Here is a 19,317-nt window from a genome sequence, read left to right on the forward strand (position 1 = left end):
TTCCCCCAGTTCTGTGAAGCTCCTGCCATTAATCCCCACCAGCCTTCAAAGTCAAAGGTTCTGGAGGCTGTTCTTCTCGATGTCAAATATGAGGCTAACATGGAGCTCAGAACTTTCACACCTGTGGAAGAACTTCTGTCGTATTATTTTTCAGTTTGTGAGGTCTGATCATATCACAAGCACACCCCTCCTAGTGTCTCATTGTGGTTACTTCTTTATGTATTTGGATGCAGGATATTTTTTGGCAGGTTCCAGTCTTTTTTTAATCAATAATTGTTTAGCAGTGAGTTGTGATTTTGGTGTGCTTGTGAGAAGAGGTGAGCTCACAAAGTTTTTTCTACTCTGCCACCTTGTTTAGGAATTGGAAGAGCCCCTAAAATATTTACTCTGCCTTAAGTATCCTCTACATCTAGCAAGTCCAAATACAAAATCAAGCAAGCCATCTAAATCCTTGATATGTATAGACCAACAATCTCCTATCGCCAGGGCTAGCAGTAGAAAATATAAAACGCATTCCCGGGACTTATAGCTAGAGGGCAGGGATGCACAAGTGAAGCCACTCTACTGAGCACTCAGTTAGGAACCCCTCTGACCCTTCTACATTTTTACACAACAAACCAGCACGTGGAGAGAGCACCCTCTGTACAATGAGTCTTTATGCAGTCATATAGTAATTATGAGCCCTTTGCCCCTCCCTGCACCCCATGCTGGCAGACAGGAGGGTCAGAGCAATGCAGAAGGACGAGAGCAGCTGTCCTCAGTCCTGGAGAGTCTGTGGTCAGGAGGAGCATGTGAAGGTAGTCACAGCTTTTCAGTTGTAGTACAAGCTTAGGTAGGCCAAATGGTTCCGATGCTTTCTAAAGTCCTTGTCTGTGGACAGCTGAAATGAAAAATACTGTCAAAGTCAATATTCACATAAGAACTCCCTGCCTCTGGTCTTCCTGGATGTGTGAAATAGACCTGTATGTTAGAGCTGTTTTAGCCTACCTGAGCCCCAACCACATAGTAACCTCACCTAGTGAATCTCTCAACATTGCTCTGTGTATCTACTCTTTGTCATCTTTTTCTGGAATATATCATGCTAGGAATTGTTTTCTACTTGGCAAATCATCAAGTATAGCTGGTAAATTTCTTGAAAACAAAGATTATGTGTTTAATTCTTGAATGTTACCTGTAGGCCCTAGCAAAATGACGTCAGCACACTTAGTGAAGTGAAGTCCCTCAGTCGTGCCCGACTCTTTGCGACCCCATGGACAATAGCCTACCACACTCCTCTGTCCATGGGATTTTCCAGGCAAGAGTACAGGAGTGGGCTGCCATTTCCTTCTCCAGAGTTAGTACACTTGGCATTTAATAAACACTTGCAGAATTAATCCAAAGTTCCACCAGGGGAAAAAGGACACTTCTGGAATTATTATAAGTGACATGGGCTGACCATTTATTATGCTACAGGTCTGGTGCTATAATATCTCAATCTTTACAACTTCATCAGATCAAGGCTAGTTCACGTCCATTCTAAAGATAAGCAAACTGAGGCTTAGAAAAGTTAGAGGATACATAGCAAACAAATATGGAACTAGTGTTTGAACTCAGGCAGTCTGTTCCTAAAATCCATGTTCTTGCCAGAATGATCCACTGTACCTTGATTATCTAACACTAAGTGATGTGATGGGAAGAGCACTGGCTTAGAAGTCACATGATCCAGACTCTAGCTGAGCAACTTCAACAAGCTATTTAATCCATCTAAGCCTCAGTTTGGACTTCCCTGGTAGCTCAGCTGGTCAAGAATCCACCTGCAGTGTGGGAGACCTGGGTTTGATCCTTGGGTTGCGAAGATCCCCTGGAGGAGGGCATGGCAACCCACTCCAGTATTTTAGTCTGGAGAATTCCCACAGACAGAGGAGCCTGGCAGGCTACAGTCCATGGGGTTGAAGAGTCAGATGTGAAAGTGTTAGTCACTTCAGTCGTGTCTGACTCTTTGTGACCCCGTGGTCTTTACCCCACCAGGTTCCTCTGTCCATGGGATTCTCTAGGCGAGAATACTGGAGTGGGTTGCCATTCCCTTCTCCAAAAGAGTCGGATGCAATTGAGTGACTAAGCACAGCACAGCACCATCCTCAGTTTCCTCCTCAATCATAGAGGATAATTATCTCAGACTACCACAAAGATTACCTGAGGACTACATAAGAAACTGTGACTTTTGTTCAGTCACATACACCTTTAGAAATCTAGTGAAATTGTGTAACTCTCCAAAATTTCCCATATGTATATATTACACAAAATTGTGCAAGTAATTTCAGGGGATCAAGGATTTCTTGAAGCTTATTTACAGACCCCTGGTTAAGAATCAGTGTTACATGTGGAAGTATTAGGTAAAGGTTCCACAGAAGTCCAATCATATTACCTCAGTTTTCAGGGTTCTTTTCTGTAGACATGGAACCTGAGCCCAATCTGGAGATCCAAATTTCATTGGCCAGGTGACTTTCTGGGGTGCCTTGTTCTCTACGTTATATGTGCCAGGGCTAGAAATAAAAATATAAAACCTTATGTTGAAGAGTTAGTGACCACCTAGTAGTCACCTCTAGTCTGGAGAAATCCCACGGACATAGGAGCCTGGCAAGCTACAGTCCATGGGGTCGCAAAGAGTTGGATGTGAAAGTGTTAGTCACTTCAGTCATGTCTGGCTCTCTGTGACCCCGTGGACTGTAGCCTACCAGGTTCCTCTGTCCATGGGATTCTCCAGACGAGAATGCTGGAGTGAGTTGTAGTGACCACAAACTTCATCAGGACCACCTGTGTACCTGAACTAGTCCTAATTCTCTTGGAAAAGGCAACAGTCTGATTAGATCTTAATGTCAGGCAAGCATAGGGTTCCTTTGTCTGCTAATGTGTTTCTAAATAGGTGTTAGTGTTCAAGATTTTTAGTTCTGACATTGCAGTGAAGGTAAAAATCAACCCTAGTTTCAGCTATTTCTGCAACCTCACTCTTCTTAACCGAGAGACCAGGAGATCCCAGAAGTGGTGGATGATAACAGAGATTTGCCACAATGATGCTAATTAGTACCCATGATGTGAAGTTTCTTTATTACAATAGAGTATTTTGTATGGCCATTGTTCATATCATTTTGTCTTTTGGTGTAAACGCTTAACTGTGGAAATAAGATGTAGACTGGACATGGGAAACAAGCTTCATCATCTCCACTTCTTTACTACAACCTTAAGAAAGTTATATTTCCTCTCTGATCCTTAGAATTTTCACCAGTAAAAGACCTTGACATGCCCTATAATTTTCAATGGCTTCCTAAAGCACTGAGACTGCTCCCTTGGTCTATGAGGTTTATGGACTCTAGCCTTTCTTCCTCCTCTGTTCTCATTTTCTTCTTGCCCACTACACTGTAGCCACACTAGCCTTCTTTCTTTTTTCCACATACCAAATTCCTTCCCAACTACAGCCTTTGTACTTGCAGTTCCTTCTGCCTGGGACGCTCTCGGCCTAGATCTTCACAGGGCCAGTTCAGTCTTGTCACTGAGCTTTCAGATGAAGTGTCATTTCCCAGAAAGACCAATCCTTGCCAAAGCAAATTCCAGTCATCACTCCATATCATATCATCTTTGTAAAAAATATTACTATTTTTGTTTATTTATTTTAGGCTGTACTGGGTCTTTGTTGGTTCACAAGCTTTCTCTCCAGGTGCAATGAGCAGGGGCTACTCTCCAGTTGCAGTACGTGGGCTTCTCATTGCGGCAGCGCCTCTTGTTGTGAAGCATGGGCTCTGGGGAGTGTCGGCTTCACTAGTTGTGGCTCCCAGGCTCTAGGGCACAGGCTCAGTAGTTGTGGTACATGGGCTTAGTTGCTACAAGGCATGCCAGATCTTTCCAGATCAGGGATCCAACCCGTTTCTCCTGCATTGCCAGGCAGATTCTTTACCACTGAGCCACCAGGGAAGCCCCCCTATTATATCATCTTGTTTGGTGTTATTCAGCACTCCACCAGGTCACCATACTTCTGGGTGTGCCTGTGGTAGCCCCAGGTCATGGCTATTGTCTTGGTATAATTATTAATAAGACCCCCTTTAAAGTCTCAGAAGTGTCACATGCTGACTAATAAATTATATGGTCACTCTCTATCACCACTGATTATTTTCTTGTTTATTTGCTTCTCATCTGTCTGAACTCTAGAATGTAAACTCCAAGAAATGATGATGGGTGTAATGCAAAATCTTTGGAACCTACACAACTTCTTGGCCTTTTATAAATATTTATTGAATGAATCACCACACTCTACAATTTATGATTCTAGAAACCTGGAAGGCAAGAGGCTGAATCTTTAAAGTTAGATGGTTTCTTATTTAGAGGGCATGGTTAGGATGTAACCCCTTTTTGTACTTCCTTTCCTATTGCTCTTTGTTGAAGTACACCAGAAGAAGGGGCACATACCCAGGATAACAAGGGTCCTTTGAGTGTGTCCGAAAGCGAGGTGACAAGGTATTAAATGGAGCAAAATTTGGTTTGTGTGTTTGCTCCTGAAGATTGACTGTCTGGTACATGCCTGGGTAAGGTGTCACATCCTGTTTCCAAGAAAAAGATCAATATGTCAGAGGTTGATGTATATATATGTAAAGACTTCTAAGTAGAAAAAACACTCATCCTCCCCCTCTTCATGTATCAGCTATGGTTTAACTATATCAAGCTATAGAATTAGGCCTACAGTAGGTAGAAAACCAAGATAAGAGTATGCTTCAGCTATCTAAAAGTACCAAATGCTTTGGCTGTAGAAATAAGCCTATGGGGACAGAGAGCCAAGGTAACCTATCATAGCTACTATCCCCACCATCTCACCATCCCACCATCCCACTCAGATTTTCTTTTGGAGCCAGTATCCTCTCCCTGAGCTTAAGTGTCAAGAAATGTCCAACAAGAGATTAGGAACCTATACTGAAGACTTGAAATCCAATCACACAAAAACATTAAGAAGTTAGAACTGGTTTTTTAACTGATAAGATATTATACTATATGTTACATATAATTATATGATGAATATAAACAAAGCTTCCAGTATTTTATCAACAGGTGTCTTAGGACTGAAGCCCTGCCTTGATACCATTTCTTCTGAGAATTATTTTCCACTCTCCCAGGACACTTACACACATTTCCCATATTAACACCCAAGTTTTCATGTAGACTCGTTGGTAGCTGTTGTCCAGATGACTTTCATCTTGAATTTCAGGATATACTTTAGGTAACCTCCAATCGTGCTCCCCAATACAAATACAAGCAGCAACATGGATCACACTGAAATCTAAGCACGTCCAACCATTTCTAACCTTGTTCTTTGGCTTAAACCTCACAGCTGTTCTGGCTCCAAAACCATATCCTTTTATACTGGTTGGGATCTTAGCGAGGTTGTTTGCCAAGTCTTTACTCTTCATGTGTTATGTAGAAAACAAACAAAGACAAAACACGCATAGAGAACATTATAGTTATTAAAAGAGTGATCTCAGTATTCCTGAATCTTCTCTGCTCAAGTTGCCCTTTCTTTCTTGATTCCTCTGAATTAAGACCAAACAATTACATGTGTAACACAGGGTTCTCTACAAAGAAATGTGACTGGATAGGTAGAATGAAAGACATTTGAATCCAGTGAATCCACTTTTCTGAGCTCCACAGAGCTGAATCGGCTTTATATGGTTTCAACTGAGTCTGATTATGATTTCATAAACTACCTACCAGCACAGACACAGTAGGTTTGGACTAAGAGGAAATATTTAGTCACTGGCCTTTGTAGGTGTGAATGATGAAGGAACACTTCCTGGGGATGGCATGAGGCCAAGGTTTGCATTTGGTGGGGATGGCAAATGCGAGTAATGGCCCTTCACTTTCTGATAATGGCCCTGACAGCTGGTTGCAGACAGAGGACCAGAGAGTACTTTCTCATGCTGGGACCCAGAAGGTGACAAATGCACAGGGCTTTTCTTCCAGGAAACTTGGGTATCCTTAGATAGTCTGGGAACTGACACCACCTGAGGGAAAGTGAATACTCACCTCTTCTGCTATATAACATCCAGGCCCTCTGTGGGGCACTCCCCTAATAGGGAGAAACTTGTTCCCCAATAAGTTTGGGGGATGGAAGTGAGGAAAGATCTTCTTATGTTGACAAGTTCCAAAGGAGTAGTTAACCAGCGTCTCTGGAGAGCGAGGAAGAGGAGAAACCCACATGAAGGAAGGCCCTGTGGTCCAAATGAGGGTTGGGGGCAGGGGCGGTGTGGGGAAAGGTGGCTGAGACCTGAGCAGATTGCACTCTTAACGAAACCGTGACCAATCCAAGGAGACGGGCAAACTACATTTCCCTTCTTTCCCTCTTGATCTTTCCCTGTCTCCCCATTTTCCTTCTGCCTCTACTCTGACTCAGCCCTCCTCACCTGCTTTGCCGAAGCACATCGCGCCAGTGCCTCTACGGCGAGCGGTTTGAACCGCGTTGCCTAGGGAACAGGCTGGCAGGCAACCCCAGCTTTCGTGCGCCTGCGTGGCAAGAGGGTCTGCCCCGGAGCCACGTTGGGCCCCGTTGGGCCCCGTTGGTTGGGAACCTGCCCCGCTAGGGTCAGGAGCCCAGGAGGGTGTGAACCAACAAAAACAAAATAAGTGTATGTGTACCAAAGAAATGAGGGATATAAAAAGGCTGAGGAATTACTTCAGATTCAGGCATATTGATGAAGCATGAAACTCTAATGCGACATATGTTCCTAGATTGGATCTTGAATGAGATAAGAAAGATACGTTGTTGGGAAAGTTATTTAAAGGTTTTTTCCTACTTAGCCAGTCACTGAAAAGACACTGAATTATTCAACATATATTTTTTATGACTCTGTAAGACATATATTCAAGTTGTTCAACAAATATTTATTAGTGTCCAAATAATGGTAAAGTTTTAACCATACTGGACCATGTGCTACTTAGATCATTTTGGAGATTCATCTTTGTCTCCTAAGAACTTAATTTCCAATGTTTTCTCACTGGAAGCAGAATGATGGATTTTACCAGCCATCCCATCTCCCCCTGTCTTTTTCTGGAAGCTTTCCGCACCTAGTTTTCTGTCTGTTAATAGGACAACAATAATGCCAGAATAAAGCTAAATGGCTTGTTAGTTAAACTCTCTAAAGATGTGGACTCTCCTTTTTTTTTTTTTAATTTAATTTAATTTTTTTAAAATTAGTTGGAGGCTAATTACTTCACATTTCAGTGGGTTTTGTCATACATTGATATGAATCAGCCATAGAGTTACACAAACAATTAATGCTGGAGAGGGTGTGGAGAAAAGGCAACCCTCTTACACTGTTGGTGGGAATGCAAACTAGTACAGCCACTATGGACTGTCCTTTTACAGAAATAATTTTGTTAGTTTAGTGACAATAGACTACGTGAATCCTAGAAGTGAATTGCTATCTTGGTGTAAGCCAAGCTTGTTTCACTCAGCCTCCTCTCCACCACCAACAGGTGCTGATGAATTATGGGAGGTGGATGAGAGCAAGCCACTCATTGTCAGCAAGTTTTGCAAGTATGAGGTTTGTTCCAAATTATTATATTTACATAAACCTTTCTTTCAGTAAGTGCTTTCTTTCACTTAGTACTTCTATGCATTCTGAGGAAGCTTTAGAGCATCTAAGGAGAGCCAAAAAATGTGGAAGAAGCTGAGATAATTTATATTCAATCACCCTTTGCAGGGCGTTTCTTAGCGTTGATCTCTGGGTCACACTGAACATTATTAGAATCACTTGTGCAGAACCTGGTTTTGTTTGGATAAAGGGTAAGCAAACTCTAGTCTCAATTTTGAGTTAAAGTTTCCCTAGAGCATCAGCAACCTATATAGATCAATTTTGGGAAAATAAAATAAGCAGAACAGTCTTGGACCCAAAACACATTGTTTTGTTGCATTCTCCGTGAAAAATGGGCATCTATGAAAGTTTTCATCTTCATTATATGGTCACAAAACTTGCTCAATCCAGAAAGACTCAAGCAGGTACAGAGATGGGGAGAGAAATTTAACTTATTTCAAGTGGCTTATGACACGTAATCCATGATCCTAAAATCTTTTGTCATCTTGTGTAAGGTTTAATACCCTCCTCAACTTATTGTGGAAAATTTCCTTATCTTGTACATGATATGCCATAGCTTCAATATATAATATATCATCAAAATCCAAAAGATCATCTGATCTCTATATCTGCCCTGCAAATATGTGTTAATATGTGATATTTGTTTTTCTCTTTCTAACTTACTTCACTCTAACAGTAAGAGTGACAGTCTCTAGGCCCATTCACGTATCTACAAGTGATGCAATTTCATTCCTTTTAATGGGAGATTGGGATTGACATATATACACTACCATGTGTAAAATAGATAGCTAGTGGGAATCTGCTGTATAGTACAGGGAGCTCAGCTTGGTGCTCTGTGATGACCTAGATGGGTGGCATGGGAGGGGTGGAAGAAAAGTCCAAGAGGGAGGGGATATACAGAGGAGCCTGGTGGGCTACAGTTCACAGGGTCATGCAGCGTCAGACATGACTGAAGCAACTTAGTGCAACACAACACATAACTGATCACCTCGTTGTACAGCAGAAACTAACACAACATCATAAAGCAACTATACTCCAATAAAAAACAAATCAAAGGAAGAGTAGATAGAGTTTACACCAACCTTTCAACTTTCTGGTGGGAGCCCAGTCAGTGCCACTGGTTGCAAGTTCCCTCAGTAAATACAGTCATATTTCAATATCGACGTGATGTTGAGGCTCACATTCTGGTAAGCATTTTACTTTGGGAGGCACCATGTTATATTAGGTTATATTAGGAACTTCAGTTTCAAGCTAAAATTTTCCACTCCAATAGTAACGTTTATCTGGAATATTGGCTGAAAAGAATGAAACTTGTTTAGATCAGAAAATGTGCTTTACATGTACAAGCTAAATCAGCTTCAGGTTCTGCCAGATCTTTAACAAGCAATTTGTCGCTCAAAAGAGCCCTCTGTTTAGGTCAGAAACTGCCTGATGTACAGGCCTGTGACCATTATTCAATGTCAACTTGCCTGGCAGAGTTAGCATTAATTCTACCTTTGATCTTGGCACCTGAGACGCAGATTCTGTGCCCAGCACAGAGTGCCCATCCCTGGGCCCATGGTAGATTCCTCATAGCAAGACCAATTTGGGTATCATTTGTGTAGTTATTTGTAAAAATTATAGTAAAATGTAATATACAATTTATATTTTAATCATTTTAAGTGTGCAATTAGGTGGCATTAAGTACTTTCACATTATTGTGCAACAATCAGCAACATCCATCATCCCAAATTGGAACTCTGTAATCATTAAACAATAACTCTCTCCTTCCAGATCTTGGCAACCACCCTTCTACTTTCAGGTTTGTGGGTTTGACTATTCTAGGTACCTCATATGAGTAGAATCATACTGTTTGTCCTATGTGTCTGGATTGTCATTTGATTTTATAAGGTGTTGCCTTGCTCCTCAAAGTGTGGGACCAGCAGCACTGGCATCTCCTGGAACTTGTGAGAAGGGCAGAATGTTCAGATATCTTAAATTGTAATTAATACTTTCCCGGTGACTAGTGCCTGTTAAAAGTTGAGAAGCACTGACTTTGATTATCCTTTGAGAATTCTAACTGGCTCAGGAACCAGGCAGGGAAGTGTCCAGCCATTCACAAGTGAGCCACTCTGATGTGTCAGGAGCTTTGGGGCATTGTGAAGTGTGGTAGTGAGCGAGACAGATGTAGTCAGCCCAGCCTCCAACGGCTTAGTCTAGACAGAAAGAGATAGGATGGAATTATTGTTTTAGTGCTAGCCAAAAGAAATGAAGACTGTTAGGAAATGGAGAGATCATAGCCAGTAATGAAGAAATGGTAAATCTTCCCTGATGAAGTGACATTTGGATTGAGTCCTAAAGGTTGAATGTGGAGTAGCTGCTGCTTGGGGCTAAGGAAGAATTCCAGATGGAAGTGGTAGTGTGAACAGAGTCCTGCTGTGGAAGGAGCTCAGAGCTCGCTAGAGAAGGAGGTCACTGCAGCTAGGGTTAAATGGAGGTGGGGGTGCAGGATAAAAGATGAGGCTAGTTGCTGCTGGTGGTGGTGCCATGAATTATGGTGAGGATCTCAAAACAGTCAAGTAACCTGTTCAGTTCAGTTGCTCAGTTGTGTCTGACTCTTTGCCACCCCATGGACTGCAGCACACCAGGCCTCCCTGTCCATCACCAACTCCTGAGTTTACCCAAACTCATGTCCACTGAGTCGGTGATCTCATCCAACCATCTCATCCTCTGTTGTCCCCTTCTCCTCCCACCTTCAATCTTTCCCAGCATCAGGGTCTTTTCCAAGGAATCAGTTCTTTGCATCAGGTGGCCAAAGTATTGGAGTTTCAGCTTCAACATCAATCCTTCCAATGAACACCCAGGACTGATCTCCTTTAGGATGGACTGGTTGGATCTCCTTTCAGCCCAAGAGACTCTCAAAAATCTTCTCCAACACCACAGTTCAAAAGCATCAATTCTTCGGCACTCAGCTTTCTTTATAGTTCAACTCTCACATCCATGCATGACTACTGGAAAAATCATAGCCTTGACTAGATGGACATTTGTTGGCAAAGTAATGTCTCTGCTTTTTAATATGTTGTCTAGGTTGGCCATAGCTTTCCTTCCAAGGAGTAAGCGTCTTTTAATTTCACGGCTGCAATCACCATCTGCAGTGATTTTGGAGCCCCCCAAAGTAAAGTCAGCCACTGTTTTCACTGTTTCCCCATCTATTTTCCATGAAGTGATGGGACCAGATGACATGATCTTAGTTTTCTGAATGTTGAGCTTTAAGCCAACTTTTTCACTCTCCTCTTTCATTTTCATCAAGAGGCTCATTAGTTCTTCTTCACTTTCTGCCATAAGGGTGGTGTCATCTGCATATATGAGGTTACTGATGTTTCTCCCAGCAATCTTGATTCCAGCTTGCACTTCATCCAACCCAGACTTTCTCATGATGTGCTCTGCATATAAGTTAAATAAGCAGGGTGACAATATACAGCCTTGATGTACTCCTATTTGGAACCAGTATGTTTTCCTATTTGGAACCGGTCTGTTGTTTCATGTCCAGTTCTAACTGTTGTTTCCTGACCCGCACACAGATTTCTCAAAAGGCAGGTCAGGTGGTCTGGTATTCCCATCTCTTTCAAAATTTTCCAGTTTATTGTGATCCGCACAGTCAAAGGCTTTGGCATAGTCAATAAAGCAGAAATAGATGTTTTTCTGGAACTCTCTTGCTTTTTCAATGATCTAGCAGGTGTTGGCAATTTGATCTCTGGTTCCTCTGCCTTTTCTAAATCCAGATTGAACATCTGGAAGTTCACAGTTGACATACTGTTGAAGCCTGGTTTGGAGAATTTTGAGCATTATTTTACTAGCATGTGAAATGAGTGCAGTTGTGTGGTAGTTTGAACATTCTTTGGCATTGCCTTTCTTAGGGATTGGAATGAAAATGGACCTTTTCCAGTCCCATGGCCACTGCTGAGTTTTCCAACTTTGCTGGCATATGGAGTGCAGCACTTTCACAGCATTATCTTTTACGATTTGAGATAGCTCAACTGGAATTCCATCACCTCCACTAGCTTTGTTCATAGTGATGCTTCCTAAGGCCCACTTGACTTCACATTCCAGGATGTCTGGTTCTAGGTGAGTGACCTGTTGGGTGTGCTTTTGAAATGGATTTCAGTGCTGGACTTTGGAGGGGAGACTGTGAAAACTTAAAGGATACTAGGTTTTTGTTTTTTCCTTTAACCTGAGCCACTAAGTTGTAGGCAGTTGAACTAGGCTTGGTACTTTGGCTACTCCCATCTGGAAGTTAAATCAGGAGGCAGAGCTGCAAAGATTCAAAGGATGGATATCTGACAATGATGAGGACAGTGCAGTAGCAGCAGCAACAACACCATCAGTGGAACTTCCAAGCCATACTTCCCATGGCAGGATTCTGGCAGTATCTTTTATAAATAGTCTTTCTTGCCTCCTGTCTGTGTTTTAAGACTATTCCACAACATGTCCATTGATTCCACATTGCTTTACAGGCTTTTCTTTGAATTTCTGCTTGGATAGATTCAGCCAGAGTTGCTGTCTGTTGTTTGCATCCACACTACCCTGATAACAACTGTCTTGGTCAGTGCTGAAAAAGCTGCATGTTTCATAAATTTGGAGATGAAGTAGAAGCTGTTGTCAGAGTTATGGGAAACTTTCTGTGAGTTCATCACTGTCATCAGGAATAACAGCCCCTCTTTGTTGGTTTCTATTAGGGGTATTTTCTTTCTTGTTCTGACCCTGTTCTGCTGACTCCAGCCCCCACCCTCCCAATATTCTTTCTGGGGCCCATCCACTCTGATGGATGTGCTGCCAGAGAGGCTCGTTAGTGTTGTTGCTCAGTCCTGTCTAGCTCTTTACAACCCCATGGACTGTAACACCATAGACTGTAGCCCGCCAGGCTCCTCTGTCCATGGGATTCTCCAGGCAAGAATGCTGGAATGGGTTGCCATTTCCTTCTCCAGGGCATCTTAACAACCTAGGGGTCAAACCTGGGTCTCGCACATTGCAGGAAGATTCTTTACCACCTGAAACACCAGAGATGGACTTAGTAATAGTGTAGCAGGTGCAGTTGGCTGTATAACATCTGTTCTCCTTCCTTCCTCCATCTTTACTGATAGAACTTTGATTTTGTTCATCCATGGGTAGTCATGTCCTTCAGAGAAGAAATATATCAAGAGCTTGAGTCCTGGATGATTCTGCTGAACACCTGAATTAAGCAATGATGATTTAGCCACCTCTTCTGGATTTCTTGTAATGAATGTTAATAATTTTTTTTTTTAGTTAAATTGCTTCTAGTTGAGATTTCTATTGCACCTAACAAATGCAAGTAGTTAATAGTGCATGATGTTTTTGAGTACTTAGCCTTTAAAGTAAGACTTTTAATAATCTAAACACTCTGTAAGATAATTATCAATATATTAATGTTATAGATGGGAAAACAGACTCATGAATATTAAGCAACATGATCCAATGTTATATAGTCTATCAGTCAGCATCCTAAGGAAAATAGTACACTCAAGATAATTTGAGGGGGATTTATTTGCAAAGAGACTAACCACAAAGATTAATATTTTAGGGGAACCACAAGGTTAGTCCATGAAGCCAGGGCTAGAACAGTGGAGCTGGTACAGGGAGAGGTTTCTAGAAGCTGGAAGAAGAGAGAGTCAGGTAAAGCAGTCCTCCTTGAGAGGAGCAGTGACCCTTGATGGAGGGATATAGTCACCTTGATGTGATTTCATAGGGAGAGATCAGGGGAGTAAACACCCTGACCTCATTCTCCTCCTTACTCTACCCTTCATTCAAGCAGGGCCTACTGAGCTATTGGTTGTAGTCCAAACAGACTTCCAGGGTTGGAGAGAAAGGTGGAGAAAGATGGGGAGGTAGAGGGACAATTGGAAAATATCTGTTATGATCCACCCTGTTTGCCTCTAGTGTCCTTCTGAAATGCAGGTAAAATTTCATGTCCTCAACACATGAGATACCCGAAGTTCCCTCAGCTACTTATCATCATGGGACAGTGTTCATTTGTTCATAATCACCTTAAACTAAACAGCTATCCATCAACAGGTAAAGTAGCAGAAGGGAAATGGGAAGGTAAAAACAAGTAATGTAAAGTATACCTGTTACAACCCCTGCTTCTGTAACAATGCCAGTTGCCTCTTTCTAAGCCAGAGTGTACTCTTGGCTGTGTATTTTCTTATCTCATGCATTTCAAAGGCAGACTACTTAATTGTTTTGGTGCTAAAAAGGTAAATTAATCATGTATCCTCACTAAATGAGCTCACTTTGCAATAGATGAAACAGTTGTTTAGGAGGGCGGTCCTAAGATGGCGGAGAAATAGGATGGGGAGTCCACTTTCTCCCCCCTAAATTGATCAAAAGAACATTTGAACGCTGAGCAAATTCCGCAAAACAATTTCTGAATGCTGGCAGGGGACATCAGGCATCCAGAAAGACGGCCCATTGTCTTCAAAGGAGGTAGGAAAAAAATATAAAAGATAAAAAGAGAGACAAAAGAGTTAGGGACGGAGACCCATCCTGGGAAGGGAGTCTTAAGAGAAGTTTCCAAACACCAGGAAACCCTCTCACCGGCGGGTCTGTGGGGAGTTTTGGAATCCCAGAGGGCAACATAACCAGGAGGAAAAATAAATAAATAAAACCCACAGATTATGTGCCTAATGGCAACTCCCAGCAGAGAAGTAGCCCAGATGCTCACATCTGCCACCAGCAAGCAGGAGCTGGACAGGGAGGCGCGGGCTGCATTGCTTGGGGTAAGGAACGGGCCTGAATGCCCTGAGGGCAATCTGAGGGAACTAACATGAGCTAGCAACCCAAGCTGTGGAATAGCCAGAGACAGAGAGAGAAAAAAAAAAGAGAGAGAGAGAGAGAGAGAACTACCCTGCGAAAAGCCCTAACCTAAGACACTGCCAGGCCCGCTTATGGAACAAAGGACTGAGCGAATACCAGAGGAGAGCTAGCCAGCTGTGGACTGGCCAATCCTCTGCCGGAGGCAGGGAGGCAGGAGGGAGGCAGCCAGAGCCGGAAAGGGGCAATCTCGGCCCCAGAGATGGCATCCTCTACCAAACTGCAAGTAGGCTCCCAGTGGCTAACCAAGACTTCTTGGGATTCTGGACGGCTGACATCTGCTGGGAGGGTCGCAGCCAGAGATCAGATCCCCAGAAGAGACACATAGCACGCCTGAGACAGGCATGCCCTTTGCCACCCAGGTAACTGAGCGGCTGTGACCGGGGAGGTGATAAGACGAACCCACCACCTGGGGAGACCGCACTCGCCAAGTACCTGGTCGCCTAAGCTGCTCGGGCCTGGGAAGGGCACAAAACGCACGCCCAACCGAGTCTGTGCCTTTGTGGAGTACCTGAGAACCTGAACCTGAGTGGCTTAGACCTTGAAAGTGCACACAACCCAGGGCCCACCTCAGACCGTTCCCCAGCAGAGCAACCTAGAGCCTGAGCAGTGTAGACTGGGAAAGCCCACACGCCATGAGCAGGGGCAGACCCAGTGTGGCCCAGACACTGTGAGCGCTCCCCACACACCAGTGATATGTGTTTGCAGTGCCCCTCCCTCCCCACAGCACGACTGAGCAAGTGAGCCTAAATAAGTGACCACCTTCGCCTCTTGTGTCAGGGCGGAAATTAGACACTGAAGAGACCAGCAAACAGAAGAAGCTAAAGTAAACAGAGGGAACCGCTTTGGAAGTGACAGGTGCAACAGATTAAAACCCTGTCATTATCACCGACTACATTGGAAGGGGCCTACAGATCTTGAGAAGTATAAGCCAGATCAAGGAGCTATCTGAAACTGAACTGACCCCACATTGCCCACAACAGCTCTAGAGAAATTCCTAGATATATTTTTACTATTATTATTTTTTTAATTAAGAAAAAAAGTTTAATTTTTAAGTCCTCTATTACTTCTTTAATTTTCATTTTTATAACCTATTATTACCTTGCAAAAAAAGGACCCTATTTTTAAAGCAAGTTTCATATATATATTTTATAATTTTTGTGATTTTGTTTTTTTTTAAGATTGTATTTTTGAGAGTCTAATCTCTACTCTAGATTTTTAATCTTTGCTTTTTGGTATTTGTTATCAATTTTGTACCTTTAAGAATCCAATCTTTATTACCCATTTTTCCTTAGGAGTGTGATTACTGACTTGATTACTCTCTCCCTCTTTGACTCTCCTTTTTCTCCCCCGGGTCACCTCTATCTCCTTCCTCCCTCTTCTCTTCTCTACCCATCTCTGTGAATCTCTCTGTGTGTTCCAGGCTGTGGAGAACACTTAGGGAACTGATTACTGGCTAGATCTGTCTCTCTCCTTTTGATTCCCCCTTGTCTCCTCCTGGTCACATCTATCTCTTTCTCCCTCTTCCCCATGTAACTCTGTGAACCTCTCTGAGGGGTCCAGACTGTGGAGAGCAAATAGGGAATTGATTACTGGCTAGCTTGCTCTCTCCCCTTTTGATTCCTCCTCTTCTCCTCCTGGTCACCTCAATCTCCCTCCTCCCTCTTCTCTTGTCAAGGTAACTCTGTGAACCTCTCTGGGTGTCCCTCACTGTGGAGAATCTTTTCATCATTAACCTAGATGTTTTATCATTGGTGCTGTATGGATGGAGAAGTCTTGAGGCTACTGTAAGAATAAGACTGAAAACCAGAGGCAGGAGGCTTAAGTCTAAAACCTGAGAACACCAGAGAACACCTGACTCCAGGCAACATTAATCAATAAGAGCTCATCCAAAAGCCTCCATACCTACACTGAAACCAAGCACCACCCAAGAGCCAACAAGTTTTAGAGTAAGACATACCACACAAATTCTCCAGCAAAGCAAGAATATACCCTGAGCGTCAATATACAGGCTGCCCAAAGTCACATCAAACCGATAGACACCTCAAAACTCACTACTGGACACTTCATTGCACTCCAAAGAGAAGTCCAGCTCCACCCACCAGAACACTGATGCACGCTTCCCTAACCAGGAAACCTTGACAAGCCACCCGTCCAAACCCACCCACAGTGAGGTACCTCCACAATAAGAGGAACCACAAACTGCCAAAATACAGAAAGGCCACCCCAAACACACAATCGAAACAAGATGAAAAGGCAGAGAAATACTCAGTCAGTAAAAGAACATGTTAAATGCCCACCAAACCAAACAAAAGAGGAGGACATAGGGAGTCTACCTGAAAAAGAATTCAGAATAATGATAGTAAAAATGATTCAACATCTTGAAAACAAAGTGGAGTTACAGATAAATAGCCTGGAGACAAGGATTGAGAAGATGCAAGAAATGTTTAACAAGGACCTAGAAGAAATAAAAAAGAGTCAACCAATAATGAATAATGCAATAAATGAGATAAAAAACACTCTAGAGGAGACCACAGGAGAATAATGGAGGCAGAAGATAGGATAAGTGAGGTGGAAGATAGAATGGTGGAAATAAATGAAGCAGAGAGGAAAAAAGAATTAAAAGAAATGAAGACAACCTCAGAGACCTCTGGGACAATGTTAAACGCCCCAACATTTGAATCATAGGAGTCCCAGAAGAAGAAAAAAAAAAAAAAAAAGAAAGAAAGGCCACGAGAAAACACTTGAGGAGATAATAGTTGAAAATTTCCCTAAAATGGGGAAGGAAATAGCCATCCAAGTCCAAGAAACCCAGAGAGTCCCAAACAGGATAAACTCAAGCCGAAACACCCCAAGACACAAATTAATCAAATTAACAAAAATCAAACACAAAGAACAAATATTAAAAGCAGCAAGGGAAAAACAACAAATAACACACAAGGGGATTCCCATAAGACTAACAACTGATCTTTCAATAGAAACTCTTTAGGCCAGAAGGGAATGTCAGGGCATACTTAAAGTGATGAAAGAGAAAAGCATACAACCCAGATTATTGTACCCAGCAAGGATCTCATTCAAATATGAAGGAGAAATCAAAAGCTTTACAGATAAGCAAAAGCTGAGAGAATTCAGCAACACCAAACCAGCTCTTCAACAAATGCTAAAGGATCTTCTCTAGACAGGAAACACAGAAAGGGGGTATAAACTCGAACCCAAAACAACAAAACAAATGGCAATGGGACCATTCTTATCAATAATTACCTTAAATGTAAATGGGTTGAATGCCCCAACCAAAGGACAAAGATTGACTGAATAGAACAAGACCCCTGATATGTGTTGTCTACAAGACACCCACCTCAAAACAAGGGACACATACAGACTGAAAGTGAAGGGCTGGAAAAAGATATTCCATGCAAATGGAGACCAAAAGAAAGCAGGAGTAGCAATACTCATATCAAATAAAATAGACTTTAAAATAAAGGATGTGAAAAGAGACAAAGAAGGACACTACATAATGATCAAAGGATCAAGCCAAGAAGAAGATATAACAATTATAAATATATATGCACCCAACATAGGAGCACCGCAATATGTAAGTGAAATGCTAACAAGTATGATAGGGGAAATTAACAGTGACACAATAGTAGTGGCAGACTTTAATACCCTACTCACACCTATGGATAGATCAACTAAACAGAAAATCAACAAGAAAACACAAACTTTAAATGATACAATGGACCAGTTAGACCTAATTGATATCTATAGGACATTTCACCTCAAAACAATCAATTTCACCTTTTTCTCAAATGCACACAGAACCTTCTCCAGGATTGATCACGTCCTGGGCCATAAATCTGGCCTTGGTAAATTCAAAAAAATTGAAATCATTCCAAGCATCTTTTCTGACCACAATGCAGTAAGATTAGATCTCAATTACAGGAAAAAACTATTAAAAATTCCAACATATGGAGGCTGAACAGCATGCGTCTGAATAACCAACAAATTACAGAAGAAATAAAAAAAGAAATCAAAATATGCATAGAAACAAATGAAAATGAAAAGACAGAAACCCAAAACCTATGGGATTCAGTAAAAGCAGTGCTAAGGGGAAGGTTCATAGCAATACAGGCTTACCTCAAGAAACAAGAAAAAAGTCAAATAAATAACCTAACTCCACACCTAAAGCAACTAGAAAAGGAAGAAATGAAGAACCCCAGGGTTAGTAGAAGGAAATAAATCATAAAAATTAGGGCAGAAATAAATGCAAAAGAAACAAAGGAGACCATAGCCAAAATAAACAAAGCTAAAGCTGGTTCTTTGAGAAGATAAATAAAATTGACAGACCACTAGCCAGACTCATCGAAAAACAAAGGGAGAAGAATCAAATCGACAAAATTAGAAATGAAAATGGATAACTCACAACAGACAACACAGAAATACAAAGGATTATAAGAGACTACTATTAGCAACTATATGCCAATAAAATGGACAACTTGGAAGAAATGGACAAATTCTGAGAAAAGTATAACTTTCCAAACCTGAATCAGGAAGAAATAGAAAATCTTAACAGACCCATCATAAGCATGGAAATCGAAACTGCAATCAGAAATCTTCCAGCAAACAAAAGCCCAGGACCAGATGGCTTCACAGCTGAATTCTACCAAAAATTTAGAGAAGAGCTAACACTTATGCTACCCAAACTCTTCCAGAAATTTGCAGAGGAAGGTAAACTTCCAAATTCATTCTATGAGGCCGCAATAACCCTAATACCAAAACCAGACAAAGATATCACCAAAAAAAAAAAAAAAAAAAAAGAAAGAAAGAAAGAAAACTACAGGCC

At 42.0% G+C, this 19,317-nt stretch overlaps 1 protein-coding gene across 1 annotated transcript; it reads right to left on the reverse strand.

Moving 5' to 3' along the window:
• Window positions 1-811: 811 nt before the first annotated feature.
• Window positions 812-6,438, reverse strand: LOC136147639 (ciliary microtubule-associated protein 3). The gene is made up of 6 exons (XM_065907009.1): window positions 6,420-6,438; window positions 6,043-6,185; window positions 5,325-5,423; window positions 4,438-4,568; window positions 2,405-2,522; window positions 812-880 (listed from the first exon to the last, which is right to left on the reverse strand). Exons 1-6 carry the CDS (start codon window positions 6,436-6,438, stop codon window positions 812-814), a joined length of 579 nt encoding a protein of 192 aa, XP_065763081.1.
• Between the last annotated feature and the right edge of the window lie 12,879 nt (window positions 6,439-19,317).

The sequence above is a fragment of the Muntiacus reevesi genome, chromosome 1 (genome assembly GCF_963930625.1).
Source record: "Muntiacus reevesi chromosome 1, mMunRee1.1, whole genome shotgun sequence".
NCBI classification, from domain to species: domain Eukaryota; kingdom Metazoa; phylum Chordata; class Mammalia; order Artiodactyla; family Cervidae; genus Muntiacus; species Muntiacus reevesi.

What these genes read in the sequence shown, in the direction of transcription:
- LOC136147639 (XM_065907009.1), bottom strand. An exon ending in GGTTTAAGCCAAAGAACAAG is followed by an intron (nt 4,569 to 5,324) that starts GTTAGAAATGGT and finishes TCTTGGAAACAG; the next exon opens with GATGTGACACCTTACCCAGG. An exon ending in AAGGACCCTTGTTATCCTGG is followed by an intron (nt 2,523 to 4,437) that starts GTATGTGCCCCT and finishes TTTTATTTCTAG; the next exon opens with CCCTGGCACATATAACGTAG.